At 42.8% G+C, this 21,189-nt stretch overlaps 3 protein-coding genes across 3 annotated transcripts; all 3 read left to right on the top strand.

Moving 5' to 3' along the window:
- The first annotated feature begins 6,743 nt into the window (after nucleotides 1-6,743).
- LOC119566709 (interferon epsilon-like) lies at nucleotides 6,744-7,244 on the top strand. The gene has a single exon (XM_037903105.1). It carries the CDS (start codon nucleotides 6,744-6,746, stop codon nucleotides 7,242-7,244), a length of 501 nt encoding a protein of 166 aa, XP_037759033.1.
- Nucleotides 7,245-12,419: 5,175 nt separating this feature from the next.
- LOC119566708 (interferon beta-like) lies at nucleotides 12,420-13,837 on the top strand. Its single transcript, XM_037903104.2, has 2 exons — nucleotides 12,420-13,005; nucleotides 13,794-13,837. The coding sequence occupies exons 1-2, from the start codon at nucleotides 12,432-12,434 to the stop codon at nucleotides 13,835-13,837; spliced, it is 618 nt and encodes a 205-aa protein (XP_037759032.2). The 5' UTR covers nucleotides 12,420-12,431.
- A 422-nt stretch (nucleotides 13,838-14,259) lies between these two features.
- LOC119566707 (interferon beta-2-like) lies at nucleotides 14,260-20,266 on the top strand. Its single transcript, XM_037903102.2, has 3 exons — nucleotides 14,260-14,361; nucleotides 16,835-17,022; nucleotides 19,657-20,266. The coding sequence occupies exons 1-3, from the start codon at nucleotides 14,260-14,262 to the stop codon at nucleotides 20,264-20,266; spliced, it is 900 nt and encodes a 299-aa protein (XP_037759030.2).
- The last annotated feature ends 923 nt before the right edge of the window (nucleotides 20,267-21,189 follow it).

Here is a 21,189-nt window from a genome sequence, read left to right as displayed (position 1 = left end):
CCTGTCAGTGAGGTTCCATTACAGCCATGAAACCAGGGCTTCCTTCAGACTGCAGTTGCCTCAGACACTCTCTGTAGGTATCATTTTTGTGCAGCTGACATGGAGAGATGCACCACCAGACCTGGAGTAGCACTGCCCCAACTCAATGCGCACCTGCTCATTCCAGGCCCCACACATGGATCATAACTGTATGGAGAACACCCCAAGAGGGAACTGGGTGCAAAAGCACCTGACTCCACGGCACCTCATCTCACTCCACACACCCTTCCATGTGGCACAGGGAAGAGGCATAAGCAGAGGGCTCTACCCCTGCATAGATCCTCTGCAGCAGGCTCTGAGGCCCTTGTAACCAACTTTTCTCAAATAATAGACTGGTTCTTTGCCTACTTGCTGCAGGGAAGATGGAAGTAGGGGTGCTGGGGTTGAGCAGCGTCACGTAATATTAGCAAGTGAATGCATGGTCTCCATCATATGCAGGGTTTACAGTTTTGTTCACTGGCTTTCATCAGCCACACAACAACAAGTATTCCAGTGCCCCTAAATTGTTGTCACCATACAGATTTACTGAAAAAGATGATTTTGCTCCCCCGCCCCACATTACCCTGCGATTACTTTGTTACCTTATTCTCTCCTAGTATTCATACTACGGTATTTATTTCCCTCTCTCCTCAACATCTTCTCTGGACTTCAGCCTCGTGTGGGATAAACGTCCCCAACACCCATGGAAAGTAATGCGAGAATGGGGAGCGTAGTGCATGGCAATCTGGGGGCTCTGGTAAGTCTGCTTTCTCTGCACTATTCAGAAACTTTCATGTAGCTGATGCAAGACTCTGATAGTTCTTATCAAAGTGCAGGAAGCCTTGGGAGACTCTAACCAAATTAATATGCACAGATATGTTTTCATGGTTTCTTCAGGTGATTCTTCCTTTCTAATTTCAGTGAAAAGAGTTTTCTTTTTGGATGAAAACACATTTTCCTGCCACGATGGCAAAATCCAGCACAACAGTCTGTGCTAGGGGAAGAGAACCAGAAAATGAAATGTGACCACAGGAAACAAAGAGGCTAAAACAAAGCAGAAGAATTTCCCTGCCCACGCCAAGGGGAAAACAATAAAGTTAAGAGAAGGAACTAGTCAAAACGGTGAACACTGATTTTGATTTTTAAAAAATTCTTTGCATGACTACAACCCAGGGACATACCTCTTAAAAATACAAATCAGGACTTCTCTTCATAACCTGCTTCTGGCCGCACTGTAAATCACAATCATCCATGTGGGTACCTCTCTAGTATGTGTAACTAATTGCTCATCCTGTATTATGAATTACCCTCCATTTTTCACCACTGTCAGCTACTCAGAGTGATCAGTAGGACAACATGTTCACACCATCTAACTGCATCGATTGCTCAGCTGCAGTATATACATTCAGATCTGGAAGTAAACAAAAAATGAAAAAAGGTTCCATTCTCTCAGAGCTCACTCTCTATCTCCTGTGTTTTCCTCGAAGGAAGATACCGATATTTTCTGGTGTCTACATATTAAGTGTGCTTTTCAGGTTGCATGACTGACGTTGAAATTTACCATTATTTTTGGGAGGCCTAATATAGGTGCTGCCATACCCCCTGGCTTGAAGTGGTTTCCTTCATATTCACGGTTTACAGTTTGGTTCAATGGCTCTCAACAGCCCCACTACACAAACTGTTCCAGCTCCCCTGAGGTCAACCCACTTTCCTCCCACTTCCTCCAGGTCTCAAAACTTTAAATATACCTAAACTAGTTTTGTCTGTCAAATGCAGGAAGTGATTAATAGGAAGTGTAGGGTTTGATGAATTGGCGGTCTTCTCTCTACCACTTCTGAAGTGTGGATGATCTTATTAAATTAGATCTTTAAATTAATACATCATGAAAAGCCTGTACGTATGTGGATCCAGCATAAGTGAAAGGGGTTTGGTCACTTTCACAACAATACAAAAAGGAGGAAGTGTGGTAAAAGAATCTAGAAAGCAGTGAATTATACAGAAAGTGGAGGATGTGGAGGGTTCCACTGCATCCGATGAAGTGAGCTGCAGCGTGGGGTACCTGGACTGCACCTTTTAACATTATCTTGAGCGCTAGATATATAACCTGTACTTGGGGAAAGGATCACTACACCTTATTCTAGCCCTGTATCTGCTTATGACATTAGAAACAACTCGCTAAGGAAGTTATGTGGTCACAGAAAGGGGAAGATTATGATATGCAAATATCCTTAGCAAGGAAATGCAAGAAATACAGAAAGGGGAAAGGATCACTACACCTTATTCTAGCCCTGTATCTGCTTATGACATTAGAAACAACTCGCTAAGGAAGTTATGTGGTCACAGAAAGGGGAAGATTATGATATGCAAATATCCTTAGCAAGGAAATGCAAGAAATACAGAACACATGGGGCCAAATGGTGCCACCTCTCAACAAAGCTCAAAAATCTGGCTTTGGGTGGACTATTTTGCCCCTGAGCCTGCTGGGTTGGCATGGAATAGCTGCACTGGTGCTCTAGTGGTAGAGACAAATGGGTTCCTATACACCTCATACTTTGGTTGTCACCTACTGCAGCACAGACCTGTCTAGTGGCGACACCCACAGCCCTCCATTCTGTTGCTAAGAAAGGCACTGACAGAGTCCAAGGGGCGTAGCGACCTCCCAGCACACCCTGCTCTCAGCACAGTACAGCTATTCTGCTTGTATTCTGCTTTGGACATAAACAGAGGGGAGGGTAGCACGTGTGACTTAATATAGTGGCTGATTAGTTTCTAAAATGTTTGGGAGGTTTTCTGCTCTAGGAGGTGCCGGCTTTCATTCTGTTACACAGCAAAACTGAGCAAAATGGAAGGACATGTCATCTGACCTTATGAGATCTTGCCCAAGAAAAGCAAGTATGTCTTAGACCACTTCACCTGTTTACACTGTAGAGACAGTCTCCCTTTGTACAGCTTCTAGCAGATCTAGAGTGTCGTATACCCTGAGATGCAGGACTGAGGGCGATCGGCCTGGGACATAGGTCTGTAACCACAACACAGTTTCAGTGTGTATATTTTCCTCACATCATGTGTCTGACCCGTTTAAAGCATTTTGCTCAATTTTACATAAGGTGGTTACATTTTGACAAAAAGAAATATGATCTTACAGTCACAATGTAGCATGTACAATATAAAGTGATGCTTCATTGCCAATGCAATGTTAGAACAAATACACACATGTGGCACTCAGTTATGGCTCTAACAGTGGGGAGGGGGGGGAGCTGCACTGCCTGAGTGGTGGAGGCTAAAGGCATTCCTAGTCTTGGGAGCATACTCTCACAGTGCCCCTCAAGTGGCAATTGGTGCATCTACAGACCAACAATAATACATGTTCTCTTTGGTGCAGGCCGACACACACTTGCCTGGAGGGTTACGGCCACCCCACCCCGCCCACCACTACTGCATGCGCATATAAGGGGTGTGTCTATGGTCATGCTCTTCACCCACCGGCCACACATGACCCCTTTCAGCGGCTGATGGATACCAACAGTGCCTTGCTTGCACTCAGGCCATGTCTACACCCTGGGCACTACAGCAGCATAGTTACGGTGTTGTAACTATGCTGTTGTAAGTGTGTAGTGTAGACAGACTACAGCAACAGAAGGGGTTTTCCATTGCTGTAGGAACTCCATCTCGGAGCAATGGTACTTTGGTGGACAGAAGGAGTTGTGTATACTATTGGGTGAATACATATCACAATCACAATGAGACTCCATGAATATGTTACATGTCTTCTGGGAGGGTTGCTCCCCAGTCAGGCTCTCCCCTATCATCAACCCTTCAGTGGCTTGGTGTGGTGGCTGTAGACGTAGCTGGAAGAGAGAGGAAGAGCATGGCAAACGTCTCTCCCTTTTCTCATGTTATTTCTTCCCTCTTGACTTTGTCCCCCGCCCACCACTTCAAAGTCAGGTGAGCATTACCCCATCACAGTCCCAAACTGTCCACAGGAACGGGGGGGCGGTGACTCACTGGAGAGTCCAACAGATTCTTTTGTTGCTGCCTAGGCCAGCATCCTTTGTTCCTGTGAGGCTGGGCTGGGTTTCTCCCGTACATGCCCTGATGAGGCGTGAACTGCCTCTCTGCTCTTGGAGAGTTTTTGCTTTGGCTTATTTTAAGCCATGAAGACACATTTTCAGACTCACAACTCTAGACATGGAATTTGAACCTATAACATTACTATAACACTGCAGTAACAACAATTACTATCACATCACTATGACCACAATGCTCAGTGCATCTTGAGTCTTCCAAAGACACCCGACACAACAAACTTTGCAATAGACACCACACAATCATATTATAAGGATGAAAATGGAGGTGTAGGCTGTTCCCACGAGGTATAGAACGTCTCACCATGAAACTGTTCCATTTCTTCTGGGAGGATTAGATCTTCAGTAGCTGGACACATCTTTATGAAATTTGTGGCCAGAGGTGGTGGTGGCCCTGCCCTTGCGGCCCTGCAAGTCAGTATGTACACCTTTCCTATGGGTGTCTTCTTAGGGAAAGGACCCAGAATATCCACAGCTACATGCTGAAACAGAACCTCAATTTTGGGGAGTGGCTGAAGAGGGGCCTTGACCTGGTCACATTGCACCTGGGAGCCATACAAACTCTTCTTCAAAGTCTAACTTCTTCACTACCCCTATCGTGCAGAGGAGAACTGCCTGACAATCATTCTATCACATTGTTTTGAAGCTGTGCTGCATGGAAGAAGCTTTTAATCTACTTAAGAGCCATTTAGTGTTATCCATCATCTATGACTTTAGGTCTTCCTGTGGGAAAGCCAACCACAGGTGGACGAAAGAGAGAAAAACACCACCAATACATCCCCACTTAAGCTCCCCCTCATCATTCCACTAGCAGGCAGGAGGAAATGATTTCTGTGATGAAAGCTGGGGAAACTGATGACACGATGGCTTCTGCACAGAACACAAAATCTTTCCAAACAGAGCCCCTGAGTGTCTGCATCACTTCTAGGGCTTTGTCAGACCTCCCTTCCGGTCCCTATCAGCGTGGTTCCATTACAGTCACCCTGTCAGGGCTGCCCCAGGCTGAAACAATGCCTGCTGGGGGTGTGAAACTTCAATAAGAGCGACCAAAAGCATGGTCTCATTCATATCCTGGGTTTGCAGTTTTGGTCATTTGCTTTCAGCACCCTGCAACATCTTCCCCTGGGATTTCACCCGGGTGTGGAATACAGATGCCCAACACCCCTGGAAAGTCATGGGAGAATGGGGAGCAGAGCCCATTACAACCTGGGGGCTGTGGTAAGTCTGCTTTCTCTGCTTTGCAGGGTGTCTTTCAAAAATTTAAAGCTAAAAATCTCAAATTTCTTATAAAAGTGCAGGAAGACTTGGGAGACTCTTACCAAATTAATATGCACAAAAATGTTTTCATGCTTTCTTCATGTGATTTTTCTTTTTTAATTTCAGTGAAAATAGTTTTCTTCTTGAATTAAAACAGATTTCCCTGCCACGATGGAAACTCCAGAACAACAGTCTGTGCCAGGGCTTGAGATCCAGAAAATGAAACGTGTCCACAGGAAGTGAAGAGAATTAAACAAACGAGAAGAACTTCCCTGCCCAAGTCCAAGGGAAGGCCAATATTTAAAGAGAAGGAACCAGCAAAAATGGTGAACACTGAATTTCATTTTTAAAAAAATATTTGAATTCTTTCATTCCAGGACACACTTGGTAAAAAACACATAATGTGACTTCTCTGCATAACCTCCTTCTGACCACACTGTAAATCATAGTCATCCACGTGGGTACCTCTCTAGCATGTGTTACTATACTAATTGCTCATCCTGTTTTATGAATTCTTCTCAATTTTTTACTCCTGTCAGCTACTTGGAGTGATCAACAAGACATGATTTTCACACCTTTCAGCTTCATCTATTCCTTAGCTCCACTGTGTCTATTAAGACCTGAAAATAACAATGAGTTAAGGTTTCATTTTCTCAGAGCAGTCTCTCTCTTATTGTTTCACAGAAGGAAGATGCCAATAGTTTGTGCTGTCTAGATTTTAAATGTGCCTTCAAAACAGAGGAAATCATTAAAGTTGAGATTTGCCAAATATTTTTGGGAGACCTAACCCTTTCCGCCGACATTTACTTCTTCAATGCCTAACGAACTTTAAATATTCCTAAACAATTTCTGTCCCTCAAATGAAGGAGGCAATGAATGGCAAGTGCACTGTCTGACCAATTGGAGGTCTTTTCTGTACCACTGTGGAATTGTGGCTGACCTTCTTCAGTTACAGAAATTAAAATACGACAAAATGCCTGTATGTCAGGGGTGGTCACTTTCACGCACACACAAGAAGAAAGAAAGAAAGAAAGAAAGAAAGAAAGAAAGAAAGAAAGAAAGAAAGAAAGAAAGAAAGAAAAAGGAAATGTGGTAAAAGAACTAGAAAACAGCAAGAAGAACAGAAAGAAAAATTCTGAAACCTTCAAGAAGGAAAATCTTGTAAACAGGAAATGATCAAAGAAACATTCTCCAACCAAATACTTAAATTCAGAGACAAAAAGGAAAGACACAGCAGTCTACGTAGGACCCTCAACGAACTCCAGGCTCAAGGTTCCACACAAAGCAAAGGAGCGTATAGACATCATCATGACCACCAGGTTTTTGCTGCACATTTGCCTCATACTGCTCTTCTCCACTGAAATCTCATCTTGGCTCTGTACCATGCTTCACTTCCAGCAGAACAAAGTGAACAAAGAGAGCTTAGAGCTTCTGCAGAAAAGGAGCGGAAATTTCCCCTCACAATGCATAAATGAAAGGGCAGCTTTCAAGCCCACCCAGGATATTGTCCAACTTTCAGTGGCCCAGAAGGAGAATGCCAAGGTGGTAATTCAAGAGATCCTCCAAGAGATCTTCAACATCTTTACCAAAAACCTCACCCAAAGTGCCTGGGATGCCACTTCCATAGTCAAGTTCCAAAATGGCCTTTACCAGCAAATTCAGCGGCTGGAGGCATGTTTGAGAGCACAGATGGAGAAGGAATTAACCAACCTGGAAAGTCAGGACCTCCAGATCACCAGTCGGAGTGTGAAACAATACTTTCAGGGGATAGATGCTTTCCTGAAAGAAAAGGATTACAGCCTGTGTGCCTGGGAGTTCATTCGCATGGAAATACCCAGATGTTTTGTACTGATTGACAAACTCACTCGACGGCTGAGTAACTAAGGTACAGTACAAATCTTTTCCTTGGAGTAAATGAATTAAACATTAGTGTCTATTATACAGTTGAACAGAGATAGCGGATATCTTATAACTCTGCTTAGATAGGGCCTGATCCTTCTTCTACAGGGTCAGTGGCCAAATCGCAACTGATTTCCTTGGCAGCAGCTTCAGGCTCTTCCTGTCCTGTCCTGGAAATGGATTTGCAATGACATGGATTTATTTTTTCAACTCTCATTTTGGTTTGCGATTCTTCATAATCTCCCACATATCAGGTGATCTTATGTATTGCATAATTGGCAGACCATGCAACAAAGTACATATATTTGGAATCCTTAGCCACCTCACCAGTACTTTGCTCATCAAATAATGATACCCCCAAAGTACTCTGACTTCTATACATGTAGTATGTTTCTATTATGAGCATGGTTGCTATTTATTAATCTGTCCTCATCCTATACCACAGCTTGGGAAGTTTCCTAGAGACATTTATAAGAAATATGAACATAGCGTAAGACTTGTAAGATTATGAGCTGCAGAAAAGATTGACATTCATAAATTTTCTATTGTATTTTTTCCTTTTTGTTTCAACCAAATCTCATTTCACTCCAGCTGAGGTTGCAGCGACTACAGAGGTTAAAAAAGTTGGACGAAATTGTACCGTGCGGTGGATTCCCTCCTCTCTACTGATCCTTCCCACAGTGATGTCTAAGACTTCTAAGACTCCATACTACTTGACCTTGTATTGTGCAATACACTCACTTAAAATTTAAATTGTAAATGAAGGATATCGATGCAAAACAGTTACAAGAAAATTAAGAAAGGGTTAGACCTTAAACATTGTTGACATTATGTGTTTGCTCTATCGTTCAACTCTTCTCTGATCAAATCTCATCTCTGAACCGTAACATGCAGCTTTATCACAGTACAACAGCATAACAAATGTGAACTGGAAAAACTTTCCAACAAAAAAGATGTGCATAATTTTCCTCTAATGTCGAAATGAAGAGAGACATTAGAGGAAACAGGGCATTTATGTCAATCTATTATTTATTTATTGTTCTTATTTATGTATTTATCATAGATATTTGTTACTTACCAATAAATAATTATTTTGTATAAAATGGCAACCTATACCAGTAATGATTTGAATAAAATACCGATTGAACCAAAAAGAAAGAAAAGGAGAATCAAAAAACCCCTGTAAGTGTTCAGCCTGAAAACCCCAATTCTAGAGAGTACTTACGCATGTGACTAACTTAAAGTAGGTGAGCCATCCCGCTCATGTTCGTGCTTCCAGTTGGGAACATGCTTCAATACATTGATGAATCAGTGTCCCAATTCGCACTAATTCCATTTTAAAAATAATCCTTACAGAATGATAATTAGCCTTTCCATTCAAACAGACCACACACCACACCTGAATTCTCCCACCTTTTACCATTCTACTTTGTACCAGGTTACTTGTCCCCCCAAAAACTTGTCAATTTGGGTGTTTGGTGTAGTAGGCAGTTGTGTTGGAAGAGGCTAGATTGGTGCCCTTTCCCCCACTAAGCAAGAGTGCATGCACCCCTTAACAGACACCAATTACATGTGAATAATGAGAGCAGGAATGGGGCATTCTGTACTAGAATGATCAAAGTTTCTCTTTGTCACCTCTAAAACACATTTCCCCATTGGGTGGAATGCGTCAGTCAGTTACTGCCCACGAAAACTATGGAATTCTTCTGACAAAGTCTAACAACCCCAAACCCATTCAGCTCTGGGGGAAAACTATTCCCCTTCATTCCATCACACCTTTAATAAAAGAAGGGGAATGCTGAATGCAATGTTCAGCTGAGCTCTGACAATATCACCTGTATCATAAGGAGCAGCCATGCCTGTGGGAAAGCCCAGCTCACACTTCTTAAAAGAGAGGAAAAAAATGTTATTATCTCTCTCTGAGATTCTCCTATATACTTCCACTCGGGGGCAGGAAGAAGGAGGGGTGGGTTTGTCCGTAGACTTCCTCATGGAAGTGGCTGTTGTTCCATCTCCACACTCAGCAGATTCTATGGTTTCTGCACCGATCAAAAAGGTCTCTCCAGACACAGAGATCTGCAGCATCTCTCTCAGCTCTGGTCCCATTAGATTCTCTGTCCCCATCTTTTCAGTGCCGAGTAGTATTTCCCAGGGCTGCTCCAGGCTGCATGCAGTTGCCCCAGACAACCTTTTAAAGTGTCATTTTTGGGCAGCTGGGATTAGGGTGACCAGATGTCCCGATTTTATCGGGACAGTCCCCATATTTGGAGCTTTGTCATATTTAGGTGCCTATTACCCCTCATCCCCTGCCCCGATTTTTCACACTTGCTGTCTGGTCACCCTAGCTGGGATATCATCTTGGAAGTCTCTGAAGCTTGGCTTGGGCTTCCTCAGCGAGGGGAAATATACAACCCGTGCCTGGATGGTGTGGTGCTCCGTCACCCTCTACTTACACCGGAACCATTTAGAGACTGAGGAGTCTGCTACAACCCTGGCTTAAGAGGCATTATCACATGTTCACACAGTCAAAGCTCACGCACTAAGGTTCAAATGTCCAAGGTTCAATCCTGCCTGCTGACAACTTCAGCCTGATGGCGTTACAAGGGGGGGCTCATCCAACATGTCAGCTGGGAAGTCTTTGAAACTCAGAATGTGCTTTAACATGTCCTCTCCCAGAAATATACCCAGAGGTGTTTACCTCTTCCAGGGGCCATGTAGTACGTGTAGATTATAATACGGAGACACTTTGCACAGGATTCTAACACACTATTGCTCTTTAATTAATCACTCGGAAATACAGAAAATGGAACAAAAACTGTAAACCTTATCCGCAATTCCCTGTCTCAGTTTCCTAAACACACCAGGCCATTCTATGAGCCTGTATCAGAATCACTTGGGGTCATCCAACATCCTTCTGTTGCAATGCATCACTTATATGCACAAGAACAGAGCATTCTCCTCCAGCTCACATAACCTGGCTTTGGCCAGTTCATCCCCTTCCTTCCACTTGCCCAAATGTCCTGTGGGTCTTCCCCCTGTGATTTCTTTTAGAACCTTTTGGTTTTGTCATCTGTTCATGTTTTCTTCTTTTCCTTCTTTAAAATTAATAAGAAAATATTCCTTTTCAATTTTTGGGTTGAAAACCATTCCCCTTCACTGATGGAAACTCCAACATGACAGCCTAGTCCTATGGTATGAAAAACAGAAAGTGAAACTTGCTACAGGATGCAAACTTCACTCATCAGCCCACTTGAATTTCAATGCCCAAGCTCAGTGAAATGCACATTGAAAAAAAGAATAAAGCTTGAATGGTGAAAAGGGAAACACGTTTGAAAGTAACATTCATTTATGTCAGTCACTCTAGCATATTACCAACCATACAGTCTTTTCAAAAAGAAAAGCAGGTCTTGTGGCACCTTAGAGACTAACATCATGATCAGCAGGAGTTTGCCGCAATTTTGCTTCGTGCTGCTCTTCTCCAGGGTAATCTCATGTCTGGACTGTAACAGGCTGCATTTTCTACAAACCAGAATGAACAGCGAGAGTTTTGAGCGTCTGGAGAAAATGGGTGGCAACTTTCCTTCCCAATGTCTAAATGAAAGGATAGCTTTCAAGCCCAGAGATATCCTCAAGCTCCGACTGTCCCACCAAGAAAATGCCAAGGTAGCCATCCAGCAGATCCTCCAAGAGCTCTTCCATATCTTTAACAACAATCTCACCCAAGCTGCCTGGAATGGGACTTCCATAAAGGAATTCCAAAATGGAATTCACCAGCAGATTGAAGCTTCCTGAAGCTTCAACTTGCCAGGAAATGCACACGCAGAACTCCCAGTGGAGTAAATGCAAGACTGGGGTGCAGCGCCTCTGGTATGATTGGCTCCCTTATATGGTATACTTATGTACAATAAACTGCATTCTTTAAAGTGACATTTCCGAATCGTTTAGGTAAAACTCTAGGTTATGATTTTAAAAAGTGCTCGAGGTGATGGGAGAGGGAGATGTAAAAGAAGTGACAGGAAGAGAAATATGGTCATGTTTTCTTCTTTTCCTTCTTTAAATTTAATATGAAAACATTCCTTTTCAATTTTTGTGAAAAGGCAAACACATTAGAAAGTGACATTCATTTATGTCAGTCGCTCTAGCATATTTATTACCAGCCACACAATCTTTTCGGAAAACTCCCTTCCATGTCACTACACTACATCACTGGGAACTACTCAGAAGTGCCCGAGAAGACAGCATGTTCACACCCTTCAACTGTACCTGTTCCTTGGGCTTTTCACAACTGGTATCAGGTTCTTAAGTAAACCTCACAGTTTCTCAGTGCTCTCTGTCCATCCTCTGGTATTAGCCTACACACATGGTTTTTCATCTCTCATATTTCAAATGGCCAGGAAATTGCGAGAGATTAATAGAGACTTCTCTGGCCCCAATCTCCCACAGGAATTCTTTCCAGGCTTATCAAATATTAAGAGGTCCCTATAGTATTACTCCCTCTCAAAGGCTGGAAGGAAGGAATGAGACAGCCAGAGCATAGCAGGCTATTCTGATTTTGAGTGCCACACCAGAAAGGGAAAGTTTTCCACCTGCTGGCAAAGTGAAGGAACAGCAGCTTTACACATCACTTCACTGCTGTTATTTGCAGAGTCTAGCAAAAAGAAGCTCTGCAGTAGTTCCCCCCATCTGCCAAAATTCATTGGTATCACTTAAAAGCATGGATAGTCTTGCTGATGTGACAGACATTCAGACCTGCCTAGCAGTGATAACTACAGGAACTTGGGAGCAGACAGACAGGTCCCTACTCTAACCTGTAACTGGATGACACTGGTCATCATCATATTCTTCTTACTCTTTACATTTTCGTTATCTAAGAGGACAGGGGGGACCGGAGGAAAGAAATGTTTGGGTTCAGTAATATTAAAGTAGTTACCAGCTGTGATTTGGTTCTTCTAATGCCTTGTTCGCTTCCACTAACTAAAAAGAAGGAAACCAAAAGTAAAAACCTCAAGCAGAAAAAACCTTGAAAAGTAGAAAGTGATGAAAGAAAAATCTTTTCCGACAGAATGCTTAAATTCAGAGACAGGGGTCGAAAACACAAAAGTTTACAGAAGACCTTGAACAGACACCAGTTGCTCAAGTTCTACACAAACACAGGGAATCTAAGACATCATCATGATCAGCAGGTCATTGCTGCAATGTTGCCTCGTGCTGCTCTTCTCCAGTGAAATCTCATGTCTGGACTGTAACAGGCTGCATGTTCTACAAACCAGAATGAACAGTGAGAGTTTAGAGCGTCTGGAGAAAATGGGTGGCAACTTTCCCTTCCAATGTCTAAATGAAGGGACAGCTTCCAAGCCCAGAGATATCCTCAAGCTCCGACTGTCCCACCAAGAGAATGCCAAGGTAGCCATCCAGCAGATCCTCCAAGAGCTCTTCCATATCTTTAACAACAATCTCACCCAAGCTGCCTGGAATGGGACTTCCATAAAGGAATTCCAAAATGGACTTCACCAGCAGATTGAGAAGCTGGAGACGTGTTTGAGTGCTGAGATGGAAAAGGAGGTTACCTACCCAGGAAATGAGAACCTCCTGCTCACCAGCCTCAAACTGAAGAGATACTTCCAGACAATAGAGGATTTCCTGAAAGAAAAGCAATACAGCCGGTGTGCCTGGGAGATCATCCGTGTGGAAATATCCAGATGTTTCCTCATGCTCAACAAACTCACCAAGAGACTTGAAAATGAAGGTACCATCTTTTCTTTTTTCCTAGAAAAACTCAAATAATATTATTTGAATAAAACAGCTGGTGAAAGATGGCTGATAGGGTTATAACTCCTAATACGTCGGGCCCAATCTTTCTCCCACAGTAATTTTATGCATACAGCTATTTCAAACGCGTGCTCAAATCTTTTCACAGTAGCATATAATTTAGTGCTTCTCTACCACACACAATATTCTATATGAAAAATATACAAATATATCATAACTGCTAACTAAAGACAAAATATTGTTAAGTGATAACTAACTATGCCAAATAGATCTTTGACCAGTAAGTGTCTAAGTTGGGGAAAAGAACAGTGAGAAGCCCTCTTTCAACAACTGCCTCGTTAGACAACTTTCCAGTTAGGACACCAGAAAACGGGGGGGTCTGTGTTCACACTCTTCTATCCCATCAACTAATTTTGCACTTGGGGACACCGAGGGTTCTTATTCTGCTTTTCTTTCTTTTTAGAGTAACAGCCGTGTTCGTCTGTATTCGCAAAAAGAAAAGGAGGACTTGTGGCACCTTAGAGACTAACCAATTTATTTGAGCAAATAAATTGGTTAGTCTCTAAGGTGCCACAAGTCCTCCTTTTCTTTTTTCTTTCTTTTGTTTACCGCTAAATTCAACAGCTTTAGTAACAACAAATTGTGATAAGATGACAAGTGCACTAAGGCTCAGGATTTAGGATTTGACATCTGGTTAGAAAAAGATGGCCTCCATTTGGCATTTGAATCTCTCCATCTTTGAACCATTCCCCTTTTTCATTCCAGCACGTGATGCTTCCAGTAATGATGCTATGAAAACAGCTGAATGAAACTGCACCTCCACTGGAGTCCTTCCTCTCGAAATTGATTCTCGAATCAGCAGTTTTCGAGACTCCTCTCAGTCCATCTTGAATTAAGCAAACTGCCAAACTTCAACTGCACTATTTATAGCCTCCTTGCCATTACCAAGACTGATTTATTCACATGAGAAAATGTAAAACAGAAGATTTTGCTGAAAATATTGCAGAAGACAGCGTAGTATTTGAACCGAAGGAGAAAAACCTAACTATTTCTTAATCATTGATATTACGCGTTTGCTCCGAATTTGCCTTAGGCTGCTTTTAAAAATGAAATCTTACCTCTTTACTGTAACAGGCTTCGCTTCGGCATAACAAATATGAACCAGGACAATATCCAAAAAAAATGGAAGGATAATTTTCCTAAAAAAGCAGAATGAAGAAAGACACCTAACATGGCCCCAAAATTTTCCCAAGCCCAGAGAAACCCAGAAAGAGACTGCCAAAGTGGCCATCCACGAAATCCTCCAACAGATTTCCTACATCCAGGAGTGAAAGTAACTTAAAGGACTTACCGGTATGACATAGTCCTGAGCAGGCGGTAGGCCTCAACCGGAAGAGGTGTGGCCTCAACCGGAAGAGGCCCAGCCTTTAAATCCCAGGTCTTTAAATCCCGGGCTACCAGCTGCACAGGCGGCTGGGTGTCCCGGAGATCGGGGGTGATTTAAAGGGCCTAGGGCTCCGTCCACCGCTACCGCAGTGGAGACCCGGGCCCTTTAAATCTCCAACAGAGCTCCAGGGGCTCTCGGCTGCCTCCGCTACCCCGGGGCTTAGGGCTTTGGTGGAGATTTAAAGGGCCTGGGGCTCCCTGCATCGGCTGGAGCCCCGGGCTCTTTAAATCGCTCTCCGAGCCCCCTGCCAGAGCCCCCGGTGTAGTGGCGGCAGCCAGAGGCTTCGGTGGGGATTTAAAGGGCCTTTTAAATCATGGCCTGAGCTGCTTCCGCTACCCAGGGGCTCTGGCCGCTGCCAGGAGCCCTAGACCCTTTAAATGGCCAGCCTCAGGAAGCCGGTCTGGTATGGCATGGTGTACCAGCTCTTGCCGTTATATTGGACCAGACTGGACCGCCTTACTTTCACCTCTGCCTACATCTCATGCAAAATACCCTCACAAGCTGCCTGGAAAGATAGTCGCATGGAAAGACCCTGACATGGACTCATAAGCAAGGGAAACTTCTGGAGGTGTATTTTGTGGCAAGGATAACAAAGAAAGAAGAATATCCCAGTTTCTAGGTCACTTATAATTAGGCACTCTGAAATTTTAAACTCGTGCAAATATATATTCTTTTCCTGTACTGTGAAAAGATTTTCAGCTCATTTTACTGGATTTGTAAAAGTGTTTTTATGTTGATCCATTTATATTTATTCACAATATTAATGTAATGCTTTTATTTATTTTTTCAGAGGTTTTATAATATTTATAAATAAATATTTATTTCTACAAAAAAGCAACGTACAGCAGTAGTGATTTGTACTAATTAGATTTTTTAAAAAAACAGAGACCCAATAAAAATCTTCTCTTGTTTTCCCTTAAGACTCCAGTTCAGCAAAGGACTTGTAAACATTTGCCCAACTTTAAGTACACGAGCTTTCCTTTGACATAAGTAGTTAAACTTGACAACATGCTCAAGTACATTGTGAACATAAACCCTGATTCAGCAGTGACTCCATAAGAAAAATAGCTTGGGTAATTAGTTTGACCACTCCAACAGACCACACACCACAACCTCAACTCTGCAGCTTTTGTGTTTCTGCCCATTAACAGATCATTTCACCCACAACATTTGTAGTTGCAAGTGTTTGGAGCAGGAGCTCATTGTGATGAAATGAAAGGGAGGATGGAGACACAGGCATTCTAAGGGGAAGACTTCAGGCTGTCGTGGTATAAAGTCGCTCGTCCCCTTCCTCCCCAATGAGATGTGTGTGAACTGTCAGGTTTCCATGTGCGCAGACTCCGTAACTCCCCCACCACCACCATCGGGGAGGCTTACGTGGGTCTAATTTTCCCCCTCCACCAGTCAGGTTTGGGTACACTTGGCTCACAAACACCATCAAGCTTGTACATACCCAACCCCTCCTGTCACTCAGGCTTGTAAGCATCTGCTGCTGCTTCCCTTTGCTCTCCCCTTGGTGCTCCCAAAACAAGCGTATGTGCTTAGGGACTGCATGTTGCACCAACAACCACCAGCTGGAGGAGCACAGTGCATCAAAATTTCAGTTGAGCTGTGAATGACTAAAAATTACCTGAAAGCAAAAAACAAAAACAAAAACCATCCATTGAAACAAATCTTGTAAGGATCTCTTTGCCAAGTTTGGGTATGTAGATAGTATCTTTGAAGAGCTATTAGTCAGTCCCATCATTGTCTAGCATTAATTTAAGCCACACTCTAAATCTGGAGATTTCTTATTTAAAAGTTTTTAAAGAAGTCAAACAACCACTACATTAAATGTTCAAATAGTAAAAAAACAAAGTGTGTGTGAATTTTTACACTGATTGGGGAAAAACTGCCTTTGGGAAAAAAACCAGGAAGGTATGTCCCATTTTAAATCCCTTTTCTAACACAGTCCAAACTATGGTGTCTCTAGTAGGAGACTAAATTCTTCACAGTCAACAGATGGCAGCATTGCAGAAGCTTTTGCCCTCTGTTCTCTTTAGCTGAGGGGTTCTCAAACATTTCATTATGTGGGCCTCATCTTACAAAAATTGATCCTTTCCCCTCCCATTCAGGATCACGTAACATTTGTGTGGCAGGTCCACCAAATGCTTACAAAGAAAGGTAGTACTAGAAACGCATTTATATAATTTTAGCGGTCTTTAAAGGAACGTGGGATCTGCCAGTTGTCTGAAGACCATCCCCCAGTACTCCATGTACTGCCACTGATTCAGGAAACTCAGTTTGGGACCTGCTGGTTTAGAGGCATGTACAAGGAGTTAACTCTTAAAACAAATGCCTCTCCTTTCTTGTGGTGCAGTTTTTTCCAAGAGCTGTAGCCATCAGCTGTCCAAGTTCTTTCCTGCCCAAATCTTTCTCCCTTCATTCATTCCTTCATATAGTTGGAGCCAAAGGTTATATTGACAAAACACAATCATCTGAGAATAATGAGAGCAAAATTAGACTGCATGAAAAAGTCAAGGATGACAAAATCACCACCCCCATAATGTATCCCCCCCCTCTGATGGAACATGGCTGTCATATAGCAGCTGGGAGCCATATAAACTCTTCAGATTCTAACTGCTTTGTTGCTCATGGAGTGCAGTGGGGAACCTCCTGACATTCATCCCATCATATTGTTTATAAACTGTGCTATGTGGAAAACAATCCATTCATCTATTGAAGAAGCCATTTGATGACATGTACCATCTAAGATTTCAGGCCTTCCTGTGGGAAAGCCAACCACAGGGGGATAAAAAGGGAGGAACATGCTAATAATACATCCCCACTTCAGCTCACTTTTATCCTTCCGCTGACAGGCAGGAGGGGATACTCGCAGGTTTGTCCCCAGCCTTCATCATAGAAGCAGATGAGCCTGTGGCTTCTACACAGAACACTAGGTCTTTTCACACAGAGCTACTGAGTTTCTGCATCAGTTGTTGGGACCACTCAGAGCCCCGTTCCGGTCCCTGTCAGTGAGGTTCCATTACAGCCATGAAACCAGGGCTTCCTTCACACTGCAGTTGCCTCAGACACTCTCTGTAGGTGTCCTTTTTGTGCAGCTGACATGGAGAGATGCACCCACCAGACCTGGAGTAGCACTGCCCCAGCTCAATGCGCGTCTGCTCTTTCCAGGCCCCACACATGGGTCATAACTGTATGGAGAACACCCCGAGAGGGAACTGGGTGCAAAAGCATCTGACTCCACGGCACCTCATCTCACTCCACACACCCTTCCATGTGGCACAGGGAAGAGGCATAAGCAGAGGGCTCTACCCCTGCATGGATCCTCTGCAGCAGGCTCTGAGGCCCTTGTAACCAACTTTTCTCAAATAATAGACTGGTTCTTTGCCTACTTGCTGCAGGGAAGATGGAAGTAGGGGTGCTGGGGTTGAGCAGCATCAAGTAATATTAGCAAGTGAATGCATGGTCACCATCATATACATTGTTTACAGTTTTGTTCAATGGCTTTCAGCAGGCATACAACAACAAGTATTCCAGTGCCCCTAAATTGTTGTCACCATATAGATTTACTGAAAAAGATGATTTGGCTCCCCCGCCCCACATTACCCTGCGATTAGTTTGTTACCTTATCCTCTCCTAGTATTCATACTACAGTACTTATTTCACTCTCTCCTCAACATCTTCTCTGGACTTCAGCCTCGTGTGGGATAAACGTCCCCAACACCCATGGAAAGTAATGCGAGAATGGGGAGCGTAGTGCATGGCAATCTGGGGGCTCTGGTAAGTCTGCTTTCTCTGCACTATTCAGAAACTTTCATGTAGCTGATGCAAGACTCTGATAGTTCTTATCAAAGTGCAGGAAGCCTTGGGAGACTCTAACCAAATTAATATGCACAGATATGTTTTCGTGGTTTATTCAGGTGATTCTTCCTTTCTAATTTCCGTGAAAAGAGTTTTCTTTTTGGATGAAAACACATTTTCCTGCCATGATGGCAAAATCCAGCACAACAGTCTGTGCTAGGGGAAGAGAACCAGAAAATGAAATGTGACCACAGGAAACAAAGAGGCTAAAACAAAGCAGAAGAATTTCCCTGCCCACGCCAAGGGGAAAACAAAAAAGTTAAGAGAAGGAACTAGCCAAAATGGTGAACACTGATTTTGATTTTTAAAAACTTCTTTGAATGACTACAACCCAGGGACATGCCTCTTAAAAATACAAATCAGGACTTTTCTTCACAACCTCCTTCTGGTCACACTGTAAATCACAATCATCCATGTGGGTACCTCTCTAGTATGTGTAACTAATTGCTCATCCTCTTTTATGAATTACCCTCCATTTTTCACCACTGTCAGCTACTCAGAGTGACCAACAGGACAACAGGTTCACACCATCTAACTGCATCGACTGCTCAGCTACAGTATATACATTCAGATCTGGAAGTAAACATAAAATGAAAAAAGGTTCCATTCTCTCAGAGCTCACTCTCTATCTCCTGTGTTTTCCCAGAAGGAAGATACCGATATTTTCTGGTGTCTACATATTAAGTGTGCTTTTCAGGTTGCATGACTGAAGTTGAAATTTACCATTATTTTTGGGAGGCCTAACATAGGTGCTGCCATACCCCCTGGCTTGAAGTGGTTTCCTTCATATTCACTGTTTACAGTTTGGTTCAATGGCTCTCAACAGCCCCACTACACAAACTGTTCCAGCTCCCCTGAGGCCAACCCTTTCCTCCCACTTCCTCCAGGCCTCAAAACTTTAAATATACCTAAACTAGTTTTGTCTGTCAAATGCAGGAAGTGATGCATGAGAAAAGTGTAGGGTTTGATGAATTGGCAGTCTTCTCATTACCACTTCTGAAGTGTGGATGATCTTATTAAATTAGATCTTTAAATTAAGGCATCATGAAAAGCCTGTATGTATGTGGATCCAGCATAAGTGAAAGGGGTTTGGTCACTTTCACAACAATACAAAAAGGAGGAAGCGTGGTAAAAGAATCTAGAAAGCAGTGAATTATACAGAAAGAAAAAGACTGAAGCCTCCAGGAGGGAAAAACCTTTAAAAAAAAACCCAGAAAATGATGAAACAAAAATTCTGCAGCCAATTATTTAAAGTCAGAGACATGAAGGAAAGACACAGCAGTCTACATAGGACCCTCAACAAACTCCATGCTCAAGGTTCACACAAAGAAAAGAAGTGGAAGACATCGGCATGACCACCAGGTGTTTGCTGCACATTTGCCTCATACTGCTCTTCTCCACTGAAATCTCATCTCGACTCTGTACCATGCTTCACTTCCAGCAGAACAAAGTGAACAAAGGGAGCTTGGAGCTTCTGGAGAAAGTGAGCGGAAATCTCCCCTCACAATGCATAAATGAAAGGGCAGCTTTCAAACCCACCCAGGATGTCCTCCAACTCCCAGTGGCCCAGAAGGAGAATGCCAAGGTGGTAATTCAAGAGATCCTCCAAGAGATCTTCAACATCTTTAGCAAAAACCTCACCCAAAGTGCCTGGGATGCCACTTCCATAGTCAAGTTCCAAAATGGCCTTTACCAGCAAATTCAGCGGCTGGAGGCATGTTTGAGAGCACAGATGGAGAACGGCTTAACCAACCCAGAAAGTCAGGACCTCCAGATCACCAGTCGGAGAGTGAAAAAATACTTTCAGGGGATAGATGCTTTCCTGAAAGAAAAGCAATACAGCCTGTGTGCCTGGGAGATCATTCGCGTGGAAATACCCAGATGTTTTGTACTGGTTGACAAACTCACTCGAAGGCTGAGTAACTAAGGTACAGTACAAAACTTTTCCCTGGAGTAAATGAATTCACATTAAGGTAATTTATACAGCTGAACAGAGATAACGGATATTTTATAACTCTGCTTATATAGGGCCTGATCCTTCTTCTATAGGATCAGTGGCCAAATCGCAACTGATTTCCATGGCAGCAGCTTCAGGCTCTTCCTGTCCTGTCCTGGAAATGGATTTTCAGTGACATGGATTTATTTTTTGGTGTTTCTACTATTATTTATTTTTGCACATCTTCATAATCTCTCACATATCAGTACTGTTGTGCAGTAGGGAATTGGCAGACCACGCAACGAAGTACACATATGTGGAATCCTTCGGCACCTCAACAGCACTTTGTGGTTTGGGAGGGAAGGAAGTATCATTATCTGATAACCAAAGTACTCTGACTTCAACATACGTAGTGTGTTTCTACAATTATCAGCATGGCTATTAATTAATCTGTCCTCATGAGAACTGTTTCTAGTATTCCAAGGTTTGAGAAGCTTCCTAGAGACTTTTTAAAAAAATATGAACATACTAAAAGACTTGCGAGCTTATGTGTGGAAAAGATATTTTCATTTAATTTCTTGAGATCAATTCAATGAAAATTATATTTTTTCCCTTTGTGTTTCAACTATTTCCGATTTCATTTCAGCTCCGGATGCTGCAACTACTGAGGTGAAGACAGACGGGTGCAGTGGAATCCCTCCTCTCTGCAGATTCTTCCCACAGTGACGTCTAACACTATAATGCTTGACGTATTACGCCATACATTCAATCTCATAAAATTCCAACTGTACAAATTTCATTTTATATGATAATATTCTGTTCATTTACTCAGGTTTAAAATGCAAAATGAAGGATATCGATACAAAAAAGTTACAAGACAATTAAGAATTTTAAAAGAAAGGGTTGGACCTTAA

Source organism: Chelonia mydas, chromosome 5 (assembly GCF_015237465.2).
Source record: "Chelonia mydas isolate rCheMyd1 chromosome 5, rCheMyd1.pri.v2, whole genome shotgun sequence".
Taxonomy (NCBI): domain Eukaryota; kingdom Metazoa; phylum Chordata; order Testudines; family Cheloniidae; genus Chelonia; species Chelonia mydas.
Note: the sequence above shows the minus strand (reverse complement) of the source record. Positions and strands in the feature narration are given on the sequence as shown.

Bases quoted from the DNA above. Each gene is read 5' to 3' on its own strand.
- LOC119566709 (XM_037903105.1), top strand. From the start codon at position 6,744: ATGCTTCACTTCCAGCAGAACAAAGTGAACAAAGAGAGCTTAGAGCTT.
- LOC119566708 (XM_037903104.2), top strand. From the start codon at position 12,432: ATGATCAGCAGGTCATTGCTGCAATGTTGCCTCGTGCTGCTCTTCTCC. The intron at 13,006-13,793 runs GTACCATCTTTT...TTTTCATTCCAG, and splicing joins CAAGAGACTTGAAAATGAAG to CACGTGATGCTTCCAGTAAT.
- LOC119566707 (XM_037903102.2), top strand. From the start codon at position 14,260: ATGGCCCCAAAATTTTCCCAAGCCCAGAGAAACCCAGAAAGAGACTGC. The intron at 14,362-16,834 runs GTAACTTAAAGG...CTTGTGGTGCAG, and splicing joins TCCTACATCCAGGAGTGAAA to TTTTTTCCAAGAGCTGTAGC. The intron at 17,023-19,656 runs GTATCCCCCCCC...TCCATGCTCAAG, and splicing joins AAAATCACCACCCCCATAAT to GTTCACACAAAGAAAAGAAG.